At 39.5% G+C, this 15,229-nt stretch overlaps 1 protein-coding gene and 2 long non-coding RNA genes across 3 annotated transcripts in view; 2 read left to right on the top strand and 1 right to left on the bottom strand.

The window, feature by feature from the left end:
• Positions 1-212, top strand: part of LOC106727299 — a 2,991-nt gene extending 2,779 nt beyond the window's left edge. The window contains exon 2 of the long non-coding RNA XR_001363468.1: positions 144-212. This is a non-coding gene — a long non-coding RNA (uncharacterized LOC106727299). The remainder of the gene's footprint in view (positions 1-143) is intronic.
• LOC106727298 overlaps positions 1-4,078 on the top strand; it is a 45,021-nt gene extending 40,943 nt beyond the window's left edge. Inside the window, exon 3 of the long non-coding RNA XR_001363466.1 lies at positions 3,972-4,078. This is a non-coding gene — a long non-coding RNA (uncharacterized LOC106727298). The remainder of the gene's footprint in view (positions 1-3,971) is intronic.
• Positions 1-15,229, bottom strand: part of RNF168 (ring finger protein 168, E3 ubiquitin protein ligase) — a 27,881-nt gene that overhangs the window by 7,904 nt on the left and 4,748 nt on the right. Inside the window, 3 exon segments of the mRNA XM_005873160.2 lie at positions 7,902-8,073; positions 10,291-10,432; positions 14,499-14,575. Coding sequence (XP_005873222.1) covers positions 7,902-8,073; positions 10,291-10,432; positions 14,499-14,575 — 391 coding nt within the window.

Here is a 15,229-nt window from a genome sequence, read left to right on the forward strand (position 1 = left end):
TCGATGTTTCTCTCTCATCGATGTTTCTAAATCTCTATCCCTCTCCCTTCCTCTCTGTAAAAAATCAATAAAATATATAAAAATAAATAAATAAATATTTCCCCCCATATATATGGTTGTTGTTTTTTTTTGTTTTTTTAAAGGTAGATAGTATCAAACAACCAAGACTGTATACTCTTACCAAAAGTACTGGAAATAACATTTTAAATCTGTAGAAAGGATATGTTCAGTTTTTGTTTTTTTGCTTTTAATGTCAGAAAATCTATATTTTTTTTATCATGGAAAAGTCCATGATTAGCTTCTTTACCATGTTGGTATACATTTTTGTTACATACACATTCTACTTAGGAACAAACAGACATATCAACGTATCAGCAGAAGATTATATCTCAAAATTTCTAAGCATCTTTAATAGGCTGTTTATCACTAAAAATATAAAGTTAATAATATAATGGAAACTGCTGTCAAAGAAATGGGAATAAATGGACATGTAATGAGCTGGTAGGTATATTTAAAAATGGTAAAAGTCCAAACACATATACAACTATGCTTAAACATGGCAGACATCTCCCAAAACGTTGGATGTCTTTAAGTGGTGGTAACTTTGGGTGATTTTCAAAGAGCAGCTAGCTTTAATTTTTAATAATTAAAGAAAACAATGGGAAAAAAAGGTCTGATTGCAAATAATATGTACAACCAGAGTTCCATTGCGTCCAAAGCACTGAGTAGTATATAGAATAAAATAAAACCTAGACAAAAATTTCATATAAACAAATAAATATCGCTTATAAATAAACTAGAGTGCCTAACCCACATATTTAGCTACATCAACCTAAATACTCTACACACTTATGAGAACAAGAATCACCTTTTCAGTTGATAAGAGAAAAACAGGAGTCCAGATTTAGTTGCATTTTAATTGTTTCTCAAAGCTGAAGAATCCCTTCTGCCAAAGTTGGATATTAGCCATCAAGTATATTAGTTCCAAATAAGAATTATTACAGCATAATAGTTGTTTTGAAATCCATAAGCAAAGAACAAAACAAGATGTGATCAGATACTTATCCAACTTGATCAGTGAAGATTTAGGAACTGTCCTGGATCTTCTTTACTTATAATAACCATAAAACTAAACGGAAATGTAGGAAATATAGGTCATCATCCCTTTCCATGCCTATTTGCTTCCTCATATGTAACCAATTTTTTTGTTAATTGGTTTTTTGTTGTTAATCCTCACCTGAGGATAGTTTCCTTCCCACTGATTTTTAGAGAGTGGAAGGGAAGGGGAGGGTGGGGGAGAGAGAAAAACAACAATGTGAGAGACACATTGATTGGTTGCCTCCCACATGCAACCCAGGTACATGCCCTTGACCGGAAATTGAACCTGCAACCCTTCAGTGCAAGGACCAACGCTCTACCCACAGAGCCACATGGGCAAAGGGCTATAACCACTTTTTTAAAAATGTTTATTTCTATATAGTACACACTATCTCTTATTTATTTATATTTTTAAAATATATTTTATTGATTTCTTACAGGGAGGAAGGGAGAGGAACACAGAGTTTAGAAACATCGATGAGAGAGAAACATCGATCAGCTGCCGCCTGCACATTCCCTACTGGGTATGTGCCTGCAACCAAGGTACATGCCCTTGACCAGAATCGAACCTGGGCCCTTGAGTCCGCAGGCCGATGCTCTGTCCATTGAGCCAAACCAATTAGGGCACTCTCTCTCTCTCTCTCTCTCTCTTTCTTTTTTTTGCACTATCTCTTTTTTAAAGAAATCCTAATTATCTGAGATTTTTCTTTTTTTTAAAAAAAAATCCTCACCCAAGGATATGTTTTTTTTAAGGATATGTTTTTATTGCTTTTTTAGAGAAGAAGGGAGGGGGCTGGGAGAGGGGGAGAGAGGGAGAGAGGGAGAGAGAGAGAAACACTGACATAAGAAACAGTGATTGGTTGCCTCCCATACTCGCCCTGTCCAGGGATAGAACCCAAAACCTAGGTATATGCCCTGACCCTGACCAGGAATCGAACCCCAATCGTTTGGTGTATGGGATGATGCTCCGACCAACTGAACCACCTGGCCAGGGCTGAGATTTTGTTTTTTCACTGTGTCATAAAGATCTTTCTAAGAGAGCCTACCTCATGAGAGCAAATAGTTTAGGAGAGAATAGTTACAAAATATATGTAAGATTCACAATACGGGGATGGGCAAAAGTATGTTTACAGTTGTTCATGTGGAAAAAGACATGGAGCCCGGCAAGCGTGGCTTGGTGGTTGAGTGTCGACTTATGAACCAGGAGGTCACGGTTTGATTCCCAGTCAGGGCATATGTCCAGGTTGCGTGCAGGAGGCAGTTGATCAATGATTCTCTCTCATCATGGATGTTTCTATCTCTCTCTCCCTCTCCCTTCCTCTCTGAAATCAATAAAAATATACTAAAAAGCCCTAACCGGTTTGGTTCAGTGGATAGAGCATCAGCCTGCGGACTCAAGGGTCCCAGGTTCAATTCCGGTCAAGGGCATGTACCTTGGTTGCGGGCACATCCCCAGTAGGGAGCGTGCAGGAGGCAGCTGATCGATGTTTCTCTCTCATCGATGTTTCTAACTCTCTATCCCTCTCCCTTCCTCTCTGTAAAAAATCAATAAAATATGTTTAAAAAAAAAATATATATATATATACTAAAAAATTTACATGATCACAAGAACCCTTATACTAACAATCATCGACTTTAAAATCCCTATGGGGCCTCCTCTTTGTCTCCCACTTCAGAGATGATTATTCTGAGTTATTTATCTCTCTCTTTTAAAAAATATATTTTTATTGACTTCAGAGAGGAGAGGGAAATGGAGATAGAAACGTCAATGATAAGAGAGAATCATTGATCGGCTGCCTCCTGCAAGCCCCCTACTGGGGATCGAGCCTGCAAATCGGACATGTGCCCTTGACTGAAATTGAACCCAGGACCCTTCAGTCTGCAGGCTAATGCTCTATCCACTGAGTCAAACTGGCTAGGGCATGAGTTATTTATCTCTTGCTTTAAAAAATAGTTTTACCACACACCTGTATCCCTAAACACCTATTGCTTTAGTACTGCATAATTTGAACCTTATGTATATAGAATCATATTCCATGTATTCTTCCACAACTTGTTTTTTTTCACCCAACATTTTCCTGAATCATGCATGTTTTCCTTAGATAAAATTCATTTTCACTGTTGGGTAATACTCTGTTCTACTGTTGGAATATGGGTGCTTCTGGCTCTTTACTGTTATGAATAGTACTGGTGGGCACATTCCTGGACTTGTCTTCTGGGGTTTCTTTAGTGTCTATCCTCCAGTTATAGAGTATCAACCTCTTTAACTCCCCCGAAGCATGTTAAGTGCTTCTTATCCTCTATAACACTTAATATTGCTAGAAAGTTTAATTTCTAGCTTCTTTCACTTAGCATGTTTCTGAAGTTAATCCAATTATAGACTATATCAGTATGTCATTCCCTTTTTAAAAAAATACATATTTTTATTGATTTCTAAGAGGAAGGGAAAGGTAGAGAGAGATAGAAACATCAATGGTGAGAAAGAATCACTGATTGGCTGTCTCCTACATGCCCCACACGGGATTGAGCCCGCAATTCAGGCATGTGCCCTGACCAGGAATTGAACCATGACCTCCTGGTTCATAGGTCAATACTCAACCACTGAGCCACATTGGCCAGGCTGTCATTCCTTTTTTATGGTTGAATAATATTTCATTCTATGGATATACATTTTGTTTACCTGTTTATCCCTCAATGAACATTTGGGCTGTTTCCACTTTTTGGCTATTTGAAGTGCTGACACAAACATTTGTGTATAGTATTTGTTAAAGACCTGTTTCTAATTCTTTTGGGTAAATATCTAGGAGTTGAATGTTGAGTCTCATGGTAAGTCTATTAAACTTTCTAAGGAGTTGCCAAACTGTTTTCCACAGTGGCTGCACACACTTTATATTCTCACCACCAATGCATAAGATTCTAATTTTTCGGGGTCCGAGCAAGATGGCGGCATAGGTAAACACCGGAGACTGCTGCTGCAAACAACCACTTCAAAAATACAACTAAAAGACGGAACGGACATCACCCAGAACCACAGGAAGGCTGGCTGAGGAGAGACTCTTCAACTAGAAGGAAAAATAACAGCACACCGAGGCTCAGAGGAGGCGCAGTGTGGAAAATACTCAGGTGCGGAGGTGCGCGCGCAAAGCGGGCTGGTGGCTGAGAGCGCGGTTGTCGTTTTCGGTCAGGGGGGAGTCTCAGACTCTGAGCTCCAGATACGGGCGAATCGCTGGGGACTCGGACCCAAACGGGAGAAGCGGGAGTGTCTGGCATCAGTTGGAAGGCAGCTTTCCCTCCGAGGTTTGCAGCGGTTCCGGGGGTTCTGAGAAGCAGAGCCTCTGGGAACAGGACTGAGGGCACCATAACGGCTCCCTCCGCCCGCCCTGTTGAGCCCGCCCCGCCCAAGCCCTGCGCAGAGCCATTTGCCGGATCGCCTCAGGCAAAGGCTAGATTAGCACCTCCCCAGAGGACAGAAGTTTTCCGCGGCAGACACAGCTGATTCACACAGCCAGTCGGCCTGGTGGTCAAATCCCTCTAGTATTAACTACAACAATCAAGGCTCAACTAGAACAAGACTGCGCACAAAGACCACTAGGGGGTGCACCAAGAAAGCATAAAAAATGCGGAGACAAAAAAACATGACAGAAATGGAGGATATAGAGCTAAAAATCGCAATTTTGAGGGCTTGCAAAAATGTGCTAGAAGCTGTCAATAAACTTGAGGAGAGAGTCACGAAAACTAATGAGACCCTCGATGCTATGATAAAGAACCAACTAGAAATTAAGCATACACGGACTGAAATAAAGAATATTATACAGACACCCAATAGCAGACCAGAGGAGCACAAGAATCAAGCCAAAGATTTGAAATGCGAAGAAGCAAAAAACACCCAACCGGAAAAGCAAAATGAAAAAAGAATCCGAAAATACGAAGATAGTGTAAGGAGCCTCTGGGACAGCTTCAAGCGTACAAACATCAGAATAATTGGGGTGCCAGAAGATGAGAGACAGCAAGATATTGAAAACCTATTTGAAGAAATAATGGCAGAAAACTTCCCCCACCTGGTGAAAGAAATGGACTTACAGGTCCAAGAAGCGCAGAGAACCCCAAACAAAAGGAATCCAAAGAGGACCACACCAAGACACATCATAATTAAAATGCCAAGAGCAAAAGACAAAGAGAGAATCTTAAAAGCAGCAAGAGAAAGAGACTCAATTACCTACAAGGGAATACCCATACGACTGTCAGCTGATTTCTCAACAGAAACTTTGCAGGCCAGAAGGGAATGGCAAGAAATATTCAAAGTGATGAATACCAAGAACCTACAACCAAGATTACTTTATCCAGCAAAGCTATCATTCAGAATTGAAGGTCAGATAAAGAGCTTCACAGATAAGGAAAAGCTAAAGGAGTTCATCACCACTAAACCAGTATTATACGAAATGCTGAAAGGTATCCTTTAAGAAGAGGAAGAAGAAAAAGGTAAAGATACAAATTGTGAACAACAAACATGCATCTATCAACAAGTGAATCTAAGAATCAAGTGAATAAATAATCTGATGTACAGAATGAACTGGTGATTATAATGAATCAGGGACATAGAAAGGGAATGGACTGACTATTCTTGGGGGGGAAAGGGGAATGGGAGATGCGGGAAGAGACTGGACAAAAATCGTGCACCTATGGATGAGGACAGTGGGTGGGGAGTGAGGGCGGAGGGTGGGGCGGGAACTGGGAGGAGGGGAGTTATGGGGGGGGGGAAAAAGAGGAACAAATGTAATCTGAACAATAAAGATTTAATAAAAAAAAAAAGATTCCAATTTTTCTACATTTTTGTCAACATGTTATTTCCTCCTTTTTTTGGATTATAGATATCCTGGTGGGTGTGAAATGGTATCTCATTGTAGTTTTTACATTTCCCTAATGACTAATGATATTGAGCATCTTTTTATGTGCTTACTGGCTATTTGTGCATTTTAAAAGAAATATCTATTCAAGTCCACTTATTGTCTTATTGTTGAGTTATATTAAGAATTCTTTATATATTCTAGAGACTAGACCTTATCTGTTTTTAACTTTATTTTATTATTCTTTTTTTAATGTATTTCTCCTTATTGATTTGAGAGAGGAAGGGAAAGGGAGAGAGAGATAGAAACATCAGTGATGAGAGAGAATCATGGATAGGCTGCCTCCTGCATGCCCCCTACTGGGGATGGAGCCTGCAACATAGGCATGTGCCCCTGGCCGGAATTGAACCTGGGACCCTTCAGTCCGTAGGCCGACACTCTATCCACTGATCCAAACCGGCTAGGGCTTTATTTGAACTTTTAATCCACAAGCTTATCAATTCCTACTTTTAAATTCACCAGTTTATTAAAATTTATCAGTTTATTAGGTCCATTTTTTTTCTAATAATTTTTTATTTTTGTGTATTTCAAAATATATATTTAGATGCATGAAGATTCATAAGTTATAAGCTTTAAGCAGAATATTGTGTAATTATGCAATCCCTCTGCTTTTCTCCTTTTAATGGTTTTTCTTTTGATTCCTACTTTGCATAATATCAGCATTAAAAATAATGATACTGCCATATTTATTTATTTTTAAAATATATTTCTATTGATTTCAGAGAGGACGGGAGAGGGTGAGAGAAACATTAATGATGAGGGAGAATCATTAACTGGCTGCCTCCTACACGCGTCCCATTGGGGATCGATCCAAAACCTGCGCATGTGCCCTGACCAGGAATGGAACTTTTACCTCCTTGGTTCATAGGTCGACGCTCAACCACTGAGCCATACTGGCCAAGCTGTTTTTTCCTTTAAAAGCAGGCACTCCATTTAACTCTGCCTCCACCCTAAATCTAATTGTCCACACCCCAAATCCAAAATTCCTAAGAATTCCGCAAGGATTCTGCAACATATTGTCTCACCTGAACCAATCTAGACTTTTTGAAGTCTAGATTGTGTTTCTTAAACTTTTCCAACTATGAATTATGATGGGAAAGCTTATATCTCATAGTCATCAATTCTACCTGGTGCTGGAGGGGTGTTGTGAGGAAGCTAAATCATTGCTCCACTGTTGACTACATGACTCATACCTTTTTATAGTAGAGAAGAAATATAATGCATAAACTGGGAAAAAGTGGGTGAATGATCTAGATGCCAAATTATAAACTCCTTCAATGAGGATGACCTAAACCAAGGGGAAAACAAAATCCAACTGGTTAGTCTTTTAAACTTTTTTTGGTTAATCCTCTCCCAAGGATATTTTTTCCATTGATTTTCAGAAAGTGAAAGGGGGGGAGGGGATGGAGAGAGAGGGATGGAGAGAGAGAGAGAGAGAGAGAAAGAGAGGGAGAGAGAGAGAGAGAGAGAGAGAGAGAGAGAGAGAGAGAGAAAGACCAACGTGAGAGATGCACCAATGGGCTGCCTCCTGCAAGGCTGGGCTTGGGTCTTCAACCCTTGACTGGGAATTGAACCCGGACCCTTCTGTCCAAGGGCCAGTGTGCTTAACCACCAAGCCAAATCGGCCAGGGCCCAACGGTTAGTTGTGAGAAAATGGGAACATCATGGAAACCCTGAGCAATCAAGATTAAAAAAGAATTCATATCTCCCTTCATGCTAGCCAGGAATCTAAGCTATGTGAGTAGCTCTCTATTTTCATTTTATATCAATCTCAGACCATCTGGAGGGTTTTCATGCAGAGTGCACAGACCAAATTTTGACAGTTAGTGAACTATATGAACAAAAAACACTGGCATACAGTAGGTGGTCAATAACTGATAAACAGCCATGTTCACTTACTTCTGAATATCTCCAGTATTTGTTTGTTTATTTTTACTTTTCTTTTGCAACTTGCTTGTGACTGGATCAGATTTTCTGGAATTCATGGGAGAAGCCAAGACTTTTTTCTCACAGAAGTTGTTAATATTAATGCTTAGCTTTCTTGCCAGTTCTTCATCACTTTTTAGCTGTTCTTCCATCTCTCTCCTCCTTTTGCTGCCTGTCTCTTTTCTTCTTCCTCCACCTCTGCCAATAATTTCTGTATGTACTCTTCACTGGCTTTGTTTTCTTCTTCCTCACTGGCCAGTCACTCTGCCTCCACCTTGCTTATCTCCTCTTTATATTCTCTTCTCAATTCTCCAGGTTTACTTAACAGGTAAACTGGCTGATTGTCATCAACGGTGTCTTCTAATTCTTGCCCAGAGGCTCTAAGCTTTCATTCCTTTGGATAGTGTTTCTGAATTATCTCCCACAGTTCCTTATTGATGGATCAGATTTTCTGGAATTCATGGGAGAAGCCAAGACTTTTTTCTCACAGAAGTTGTTCTTTAACAACAGAAAAAGCATAAAAGACATTATTAAAATAAATTTATAATAAAATAAGCTATTAACTAACTCAGAATTCACAATAGAATTTTTCAGGAATTATGCTTACATTTAAATTCTACACACTCTTTGAATAACATTATGTAAAAATTAGTATAAACAAGATTAAGTCCAAAAACAAAGCAAAAGAGATTAAGTTCATCCAAGTTGGTCTAAATTAATTGTATTTTTACTCTACATGAAAGAGCACAAAAGGAATAATGATACTCTTATTAGCTGATAATTTGTTATTATTTCTAATGAGAAGTTTACATAACTACCTTTATCTATAGGGGTAAATTCAAAGAGGTATAGATATACCTGGAATAAAAGTTAGTTTTATGTAAAAGTAATTTAACTTGGGGACTTACAGGCATACCAATAAATACCATGAATTTTTACTTGCTGTAGTCTCGTAAGTTTCTTACCACATTATTGGAAAAATGAATATAACTGGCAATGACAGACATTTGGCCTTGGACCACCCAACAACTTTCACAAGCAAGCCAAAAATTATTCTAAAATATCAATAAATCTACTCTATAATCCCACATGAAAACAAGGATTAGAATAACAGACTCTTAAAAGACAGCTAAAGATTCTCCTCTTTGAATTATTGGGAGGGCAAAAGTATGTTTACAGTTGTGAGCATGCAAAACAGCTATGGGACGAGGGCTGTATCATTTATTAACTATTGTATTATTTATTTGTATTATGTAAACCTACTTTACCCACCCCTGTATTCTCTTTCTTATCCTATTTGTTATTCTATTGGTCAATGTCTTTACTTCTTATTGTATGCCTTTATAAAGCTATTTTACTTAAATTTTAATAAGTATATTAAAAAGGGCATACAATCTAAAACTTGAATATATTATTATTAATGGTAGGCCTCTAAAAATGAAAAAAAAAATCCAAATTCTGGATATAGTTCACTTTAGTAAGTGTCTTTAACATATTTGTTGTTTGAAAGCAGAGGAATTGTTTTTATAGGCTCTCAAACCTGAATATACCTCAGACTTCCCTAGATGCCTCTGGGAATGGTATGCCCTAAGTCCCATCCCCAGAGATTCTGATTCAGTAGATAGAGAACAGTTTATATTTTCTAAAAATCCCAGGGTAATTCTGCCAGGTTCTTTCAAATCACTGGGTCCCATTGTATTTTTTAGTCTTAAAGTATGCGTTTTTATCCTTTCTTTCATTCATTTCCCCTATGCAGTAATTTAACTACAGCAAGATATTAAAATTCAGCTTTAATATATTAAGAATTTAATGTGTTTCACTTTCTAAAAATGATCTATATCAATACAATGGAATAGTATACCATTCTTTAAAAGAATTAGACTGTATGTAGTAATACACACACACAAAAAAAATCTCTAAGATATATCAAGTGAAAAAAGGCAAGAAAAAAGTAGTATAATTGATAAATCCCTTTTAGGCAAATAAGAAAAATAGTTATAAGAAATGGTTAATAGTGCTAAACTTTGGGGAAAGGAACTGATGTAATGGAACAGAATGGGAATGAAGAGGTGGAGGGGGGGAAAGGAAGCTCTCATTTTTCACTGAATAGCTTTCCTGCATAATTTGAATTTACTAATAATATAAACGTTGTTTAAAGTACACTTGAATTAGAGCAAATATGTAACAGCATTTGAAAACTGAAAGAAGTTTTCAGTAGAACAAATGTCAGAAATAGCTTATAGTTATGGTGAACATTTCTTTGAAAATTACATAGTCAAAGCAATAAGAATGTTAATACTTCAAAATTCTCTCCTAAAACTTACAATATTAATGCTTAGCTTTCTTGCGAGTTCTTCATCACGTTTTAGCTGTTCTTCCATCTCTCTTCTCCTTTTTTCTGCCTGTCTCTTTTCTTCTTCCTCCACCTCTGCCAATAATTTCTGTATGTACTCTTCACTGGCTTTGTTTTCTTCTTCCTCACTGGCCCGTCGCTCTGCCTCCACCTTAAAAATAATTAATAGAGAACAATCCTTTTCTGAACTTCTTAATATACTTACAATATCTATAATAATAAAAGCATAATATGCTAATTAGACTAGACATCCTTCCAGATGACCTTCCAGATGAAGCCAGGGCTGCAAGGGAAGCCTGGGTCCTGGGTGCCAGAGGGAAGCCAATGCCAGCAGCCAGGCGAAGGAGGCCTATTCTTGCATGAATTTCGTGCATCGGCCTCTAGTTTCTTAATAAGAACAGTAAACATTTTTTAAATGAACAAATAGACAGGAATTAAATCTGGAGAGGCAAATTCCTACAGGATAGTTCAAGAAGTCCCTTCATGAAACCTTCCCAGATCAGCCCAATAAAACCTTAATCAACCCTCATCCCTCCTCACCTCAGTCCTTAATTCCAACTTCTACTACACTGTCACACATCTGTGGGTTATGTTTCCAGGTAATACTTTCCCTCAGTTAACAGAATGCCATGTGCAGATTAACTTAGGCCTAGGTTCCTAAACCAAAACCTAGGAAAAGGAATGTAATGTTAAAAACTGACTAAGACTGATAGGATCTATCCCTGAAATTTGGAAGAATCCCTAAACACAGTGGGCAGGAGTGGAATGGTTGCTGAAGAAACACCCACATTGGTTATTATATGATTTACAAAAGAAGAAACAGACATAGAAAAACAAATAACTTTCTTAAAACAGTAAGTGGCAAAATAGAGACTCAAACTCTGATTCTAGAATCTAAGGCCATGCTTATGGTCATTTAAACTATACTTCTCCTAAAAACAAACAAATAATACTTCTCCTGGGGGAAAAAACACACAAAAGAACAAGAACCACTTAGAATTCCAAAGGATTTGACTCAAGAATGTCCTTAATCCAATCCCATGAGAAAACTGAGGTTCAGAATGGTGTGGCCATCTTGCTATTAGCCTGAGATAAAGCCAGCTGACAGAAGTTAGCAAAGATCTGGATCTAGAGCTCTGGATAAACCCACCCCTGAAGCCCCTACCTCTGGATTTCCAAATAATTACAATTTCCTGATTGTTTAAGGTAGCTGAAGCTTGTTTTCTTTTATTTGCGCTCAAAATAGAGCCTGTTCTCACTACCTTATTATAAGGACTAAACCATTCCTTTGAAACCTTTACTTAAGCTCTGGCCAGGTGGCTTGGTTGGCTAGAGCATCGACCTGTACACCAAAAGGTTTGATTCCTGGTCAGGGCACATACCTAGATTGTGGGTTCAATCCCTGGTCAGGATGCATATAGGAAGGAGAAAACCAATTAATGTTTCTCTCTCACATCGATGTGGGGTTTTTCTCTCTCTCTCTCTAAAAATCAATAAATACATATCCTCAGGTGAGGATGATAATAACAAAAAACCCTTAAGAACACCGCTTAGACAATATGCTGACATTAAGTTAACTATCATAATTATAGTAGCCACTACCTCAGCCGTGGGCAAACTATGGCCCGCGGGCCGGATCCGGCCCATGTGAAATGAAAAAAACTAAAAAAAAAAAAAGACCGTACCCTTTTATGTAATGACGTTTACTTTGAATTTATATTAGTTCACACAAACACTCCATCCATGCTTTTGTTCCGGCCCTCTGGTCCAGTTTAAGAACCCATTGTGGCCCTCGAGTCAAAAAGTTTGCCCACCGTGCACTAGCTACATTATTGAGCACTTGAAATGTGACTAGACCAAAGCAATATGTACTATAAGTACAAAAAATATTGAAAATTAGGTAAGTAAAACTAACGCAAACTCCAATGATTAGTTTTTGTATAACTTTATATAACTAATGCCCAATCACATTAAAATATATACATAGTCAATATCCTATCTAATAATAGACAAACATGGTAATTAACCGTACCTCCAACACGCTACCCATTGGCTAATGGGAATATGCAAATTAACTGCCAACCAAGATGGCGGCCGGCAGCCAGGCAGCTGAAGCGAACAGGAGGCTTGCTTGCTCCAGTGATGGAGGAAGCCAAGGTTCCCTGCCTGCCGCTGCCGGCCTCTGAGCTGTACTCTAAGAAACAATGTTGCAATTATAGAAGCTAAACAAACCCCAGAAACCTGCTTTCAGCCAGCCGGGCCTCAGAGCTGGAGCTGCAACAGTGTTTCAATTATAGAAGCCAAACAAACCCAGATACCTGCTTTCAGCAGCCGAGGTCTCAGAGCTGGAGCCAAGCCTCAGAGCTAAAGCTGGCTCTCAGTTCCAGTGACAGCCATAGAAGGTAAATAAATCCCAGAATAAAAAAAAAAAAGAAAACCAGACAGCTGAACGACCTTCCGGACGTCATTCCAGACATCCTTCCAGATGAAGCCGTGGTGGTGGGGGCCAAGGCAGAAGCAGTTAGGGGCAGTCAGGCAAGCAGGCGAGCAGTTAGGGGTGATCAGGCAGGCAGGCAGAGTGGTTAGGGGCAATGAGGCAGGCAGGCGAGTGGTTAGGGGTGATCAGGCAAACAGGCAGAGTGATTAGGGGCAATCAGGCAGGCAGGCGAGCAGTTAGGGGCAATGAGGCAGGCAGGCAAGTGGTTAGGGGCGATCAGGCAGGCAGGCAGAGGCAGTTAGGGGCAATGAGGCAGGCAGGCAGAGGCAATTAGGGGCAATGAGGCAGGCAGACAAGTGGTTAGGAGTGATGAGGAAGGCAGGCAAGTGGTTAGGGGTGATCAGACAGGCAGGCAGGTAGGCCAGTGGTTAGGAGCCAGCGGTCCTGGATTGCGAGAGGGATGTCCAACTGCTGTTTTAGGCCCAATCATGGGATCGGGCCTAAACCGGCAGTCAGACATTGCCCAAGGGATTCCGGATTGCAAGAGGGTGCAGGCCGGGCTGAGGGGCCTTCCCCCCCCCCCCCCCCCCGAGTTCACAAATTTTTGTGCACCGGGCCTCTAGTATAATTATAACTTGATATAATTAGTACTTTTATATTAATAAAATATTTTAGATATAATGGGTTAAATAAAATATAAATTAAAATTAATTTCATCTGTTGTTTGGAAAATTTCTTTAAATGTGGCTACCAGAAAATTTTTAATTGTATGTAGATTCACATTGTCTTTCTATTGGACAACAGTGCTCTACACTAAGCAGGAGGATAGGGAGATAATAGGGCTCTCCTAGTACTAGTGGATTTTAAAGGCTTCATTGTAAGCACTAGTCCCTCTTTTTCTACTTGGATAATTCACAATGAGCACTATTTTATACGCTCCTCATCTAAACTCATTGTTTTGTCTACCCAAAATTCATATACTGAGGTTCTAATCCCCCAATGTGATAGTATTTGGAGTTGAGGTCTTCTTTAAAAAAAATATATTTTTTATTGATATCAGAGAGGAAAATAGAAACTTCAACGATAAGACAGAATTACTCATTGGCTGCCCCTTGCACACCCTCAACTTGGGAACAAGCCTGCAACCTGGGCATGTGCCCCGACCAGGAATAGAACAGTGACCTCGATGCTCAACCACTGAGCCACACCAGCCAGGCTGGAGGTGGGGTCTTTGGGAATTAAGGGTCATGTCCTCATGAATGGGATAATGGGATTAGTACCCTTACATCATGAGACGCAAGAGAGATGCTCCTCTGTCCCTCTATCTCCCACTGTTTCTCTCCTGACCTCTCCCTCTCTCTTTTCTCTCTTTTTCCCCTGACTGGATCTACCAAATACCTTGGATCTTGAACTTACCAGCCTCCAGAACTATAAGAAATGTTTGTTGTTCAAGCCCGCTAAATCTACGGTATTTTTGTCTTAGCATCCTTAACGGACTAAAACACCCACCATAATCTACCACAATATTTCTATCCTTTAAGCTCAAAGCTATAGGAAAATGAAAATGCTTAGGAATAACTATCACATAAGAGCACCAATAAATTAAAGCTAATCTGTAACTATTGTGAACACATAAAAAATGGACCCTTTATAAAGTACATTAAAATTATTTACATTTCAATATATACTATTTATATAAGCACATAAAACAAATGTAAAATGTGAAACTGAAAACACAACAGAGAATTTTCCAAAAACAGAATAACTACTTAATTCCTACCTTGCTTATTTCCTCTTCATATTCTCTTCTCAATTCTCCAGGTTTACTTAGCAGGTGAACTGGCTGATAGTCATCAACTGTTCCAGGTTAAGAAAGAAAATATAATCGGCAACACAAAATTTTATGGCTAGCTTTGTCTTGCATTAAAACTATGTTAATATAAAAATGCAGAATTAAAATAAAATGTACAATTATTCACAGCTACAGCAATATCTACTTTATGGAGTTCCATTAAGAAAAACCAGAGAAACCAAGATGGCGGCATAGGTAAACACTAGAAATTGCTGCCTCCCACAACAACTTCAAAAATACAAGGAAAAGACAAAATGGACATCATCCAGAACTACAGGAAGGCTGGCTGAGTGGAAATTCTACAACTAGAAGGAAAGAGAAAAGCACACTGAGACTCAGAGGAGCTGCGGAAGTAAAGTGCAGAGGTACGGAGGCTCGTGCATGCACGGAAAGAGGCTGGCACCTGAGGACACGGCTGTCTTTTTGAATTGGGAGGGAGGCACAAGCCCCCGACTGCTCTGAACTCCAGTTCCAGGAAGTCTCTGGGGACCCAGGACTCATACGGGGAGAACTGGACTGTCTGGCAGCAGGCAGAACTCGGAACTTGAGGGCGGCTTTCCCTCAGAGGTGCTTGCAGCAATTACTGGGACACTGAGACGCGGAGCCCCTTAGGGCAGGACTGAGGATCAGCCATAGCTGCTTGCTCTGCCCTGTTGATT

This window comes from Myotis brandtii, unplaced genomic scaffold (genome assembly GCF_000412655.1).
Source record: "Myotis brandtii unplaced genomic scaffold, ASM41265v1 scaffold4, whole genome shotgun sequence".
Taxonomy (NCBI): domain Eukaryota; kingdom Metazoa; phylum Chordata; class Mammalia; order Chiroptera; family Vespertilionidae; genus Myotis; species Myotis brandtii.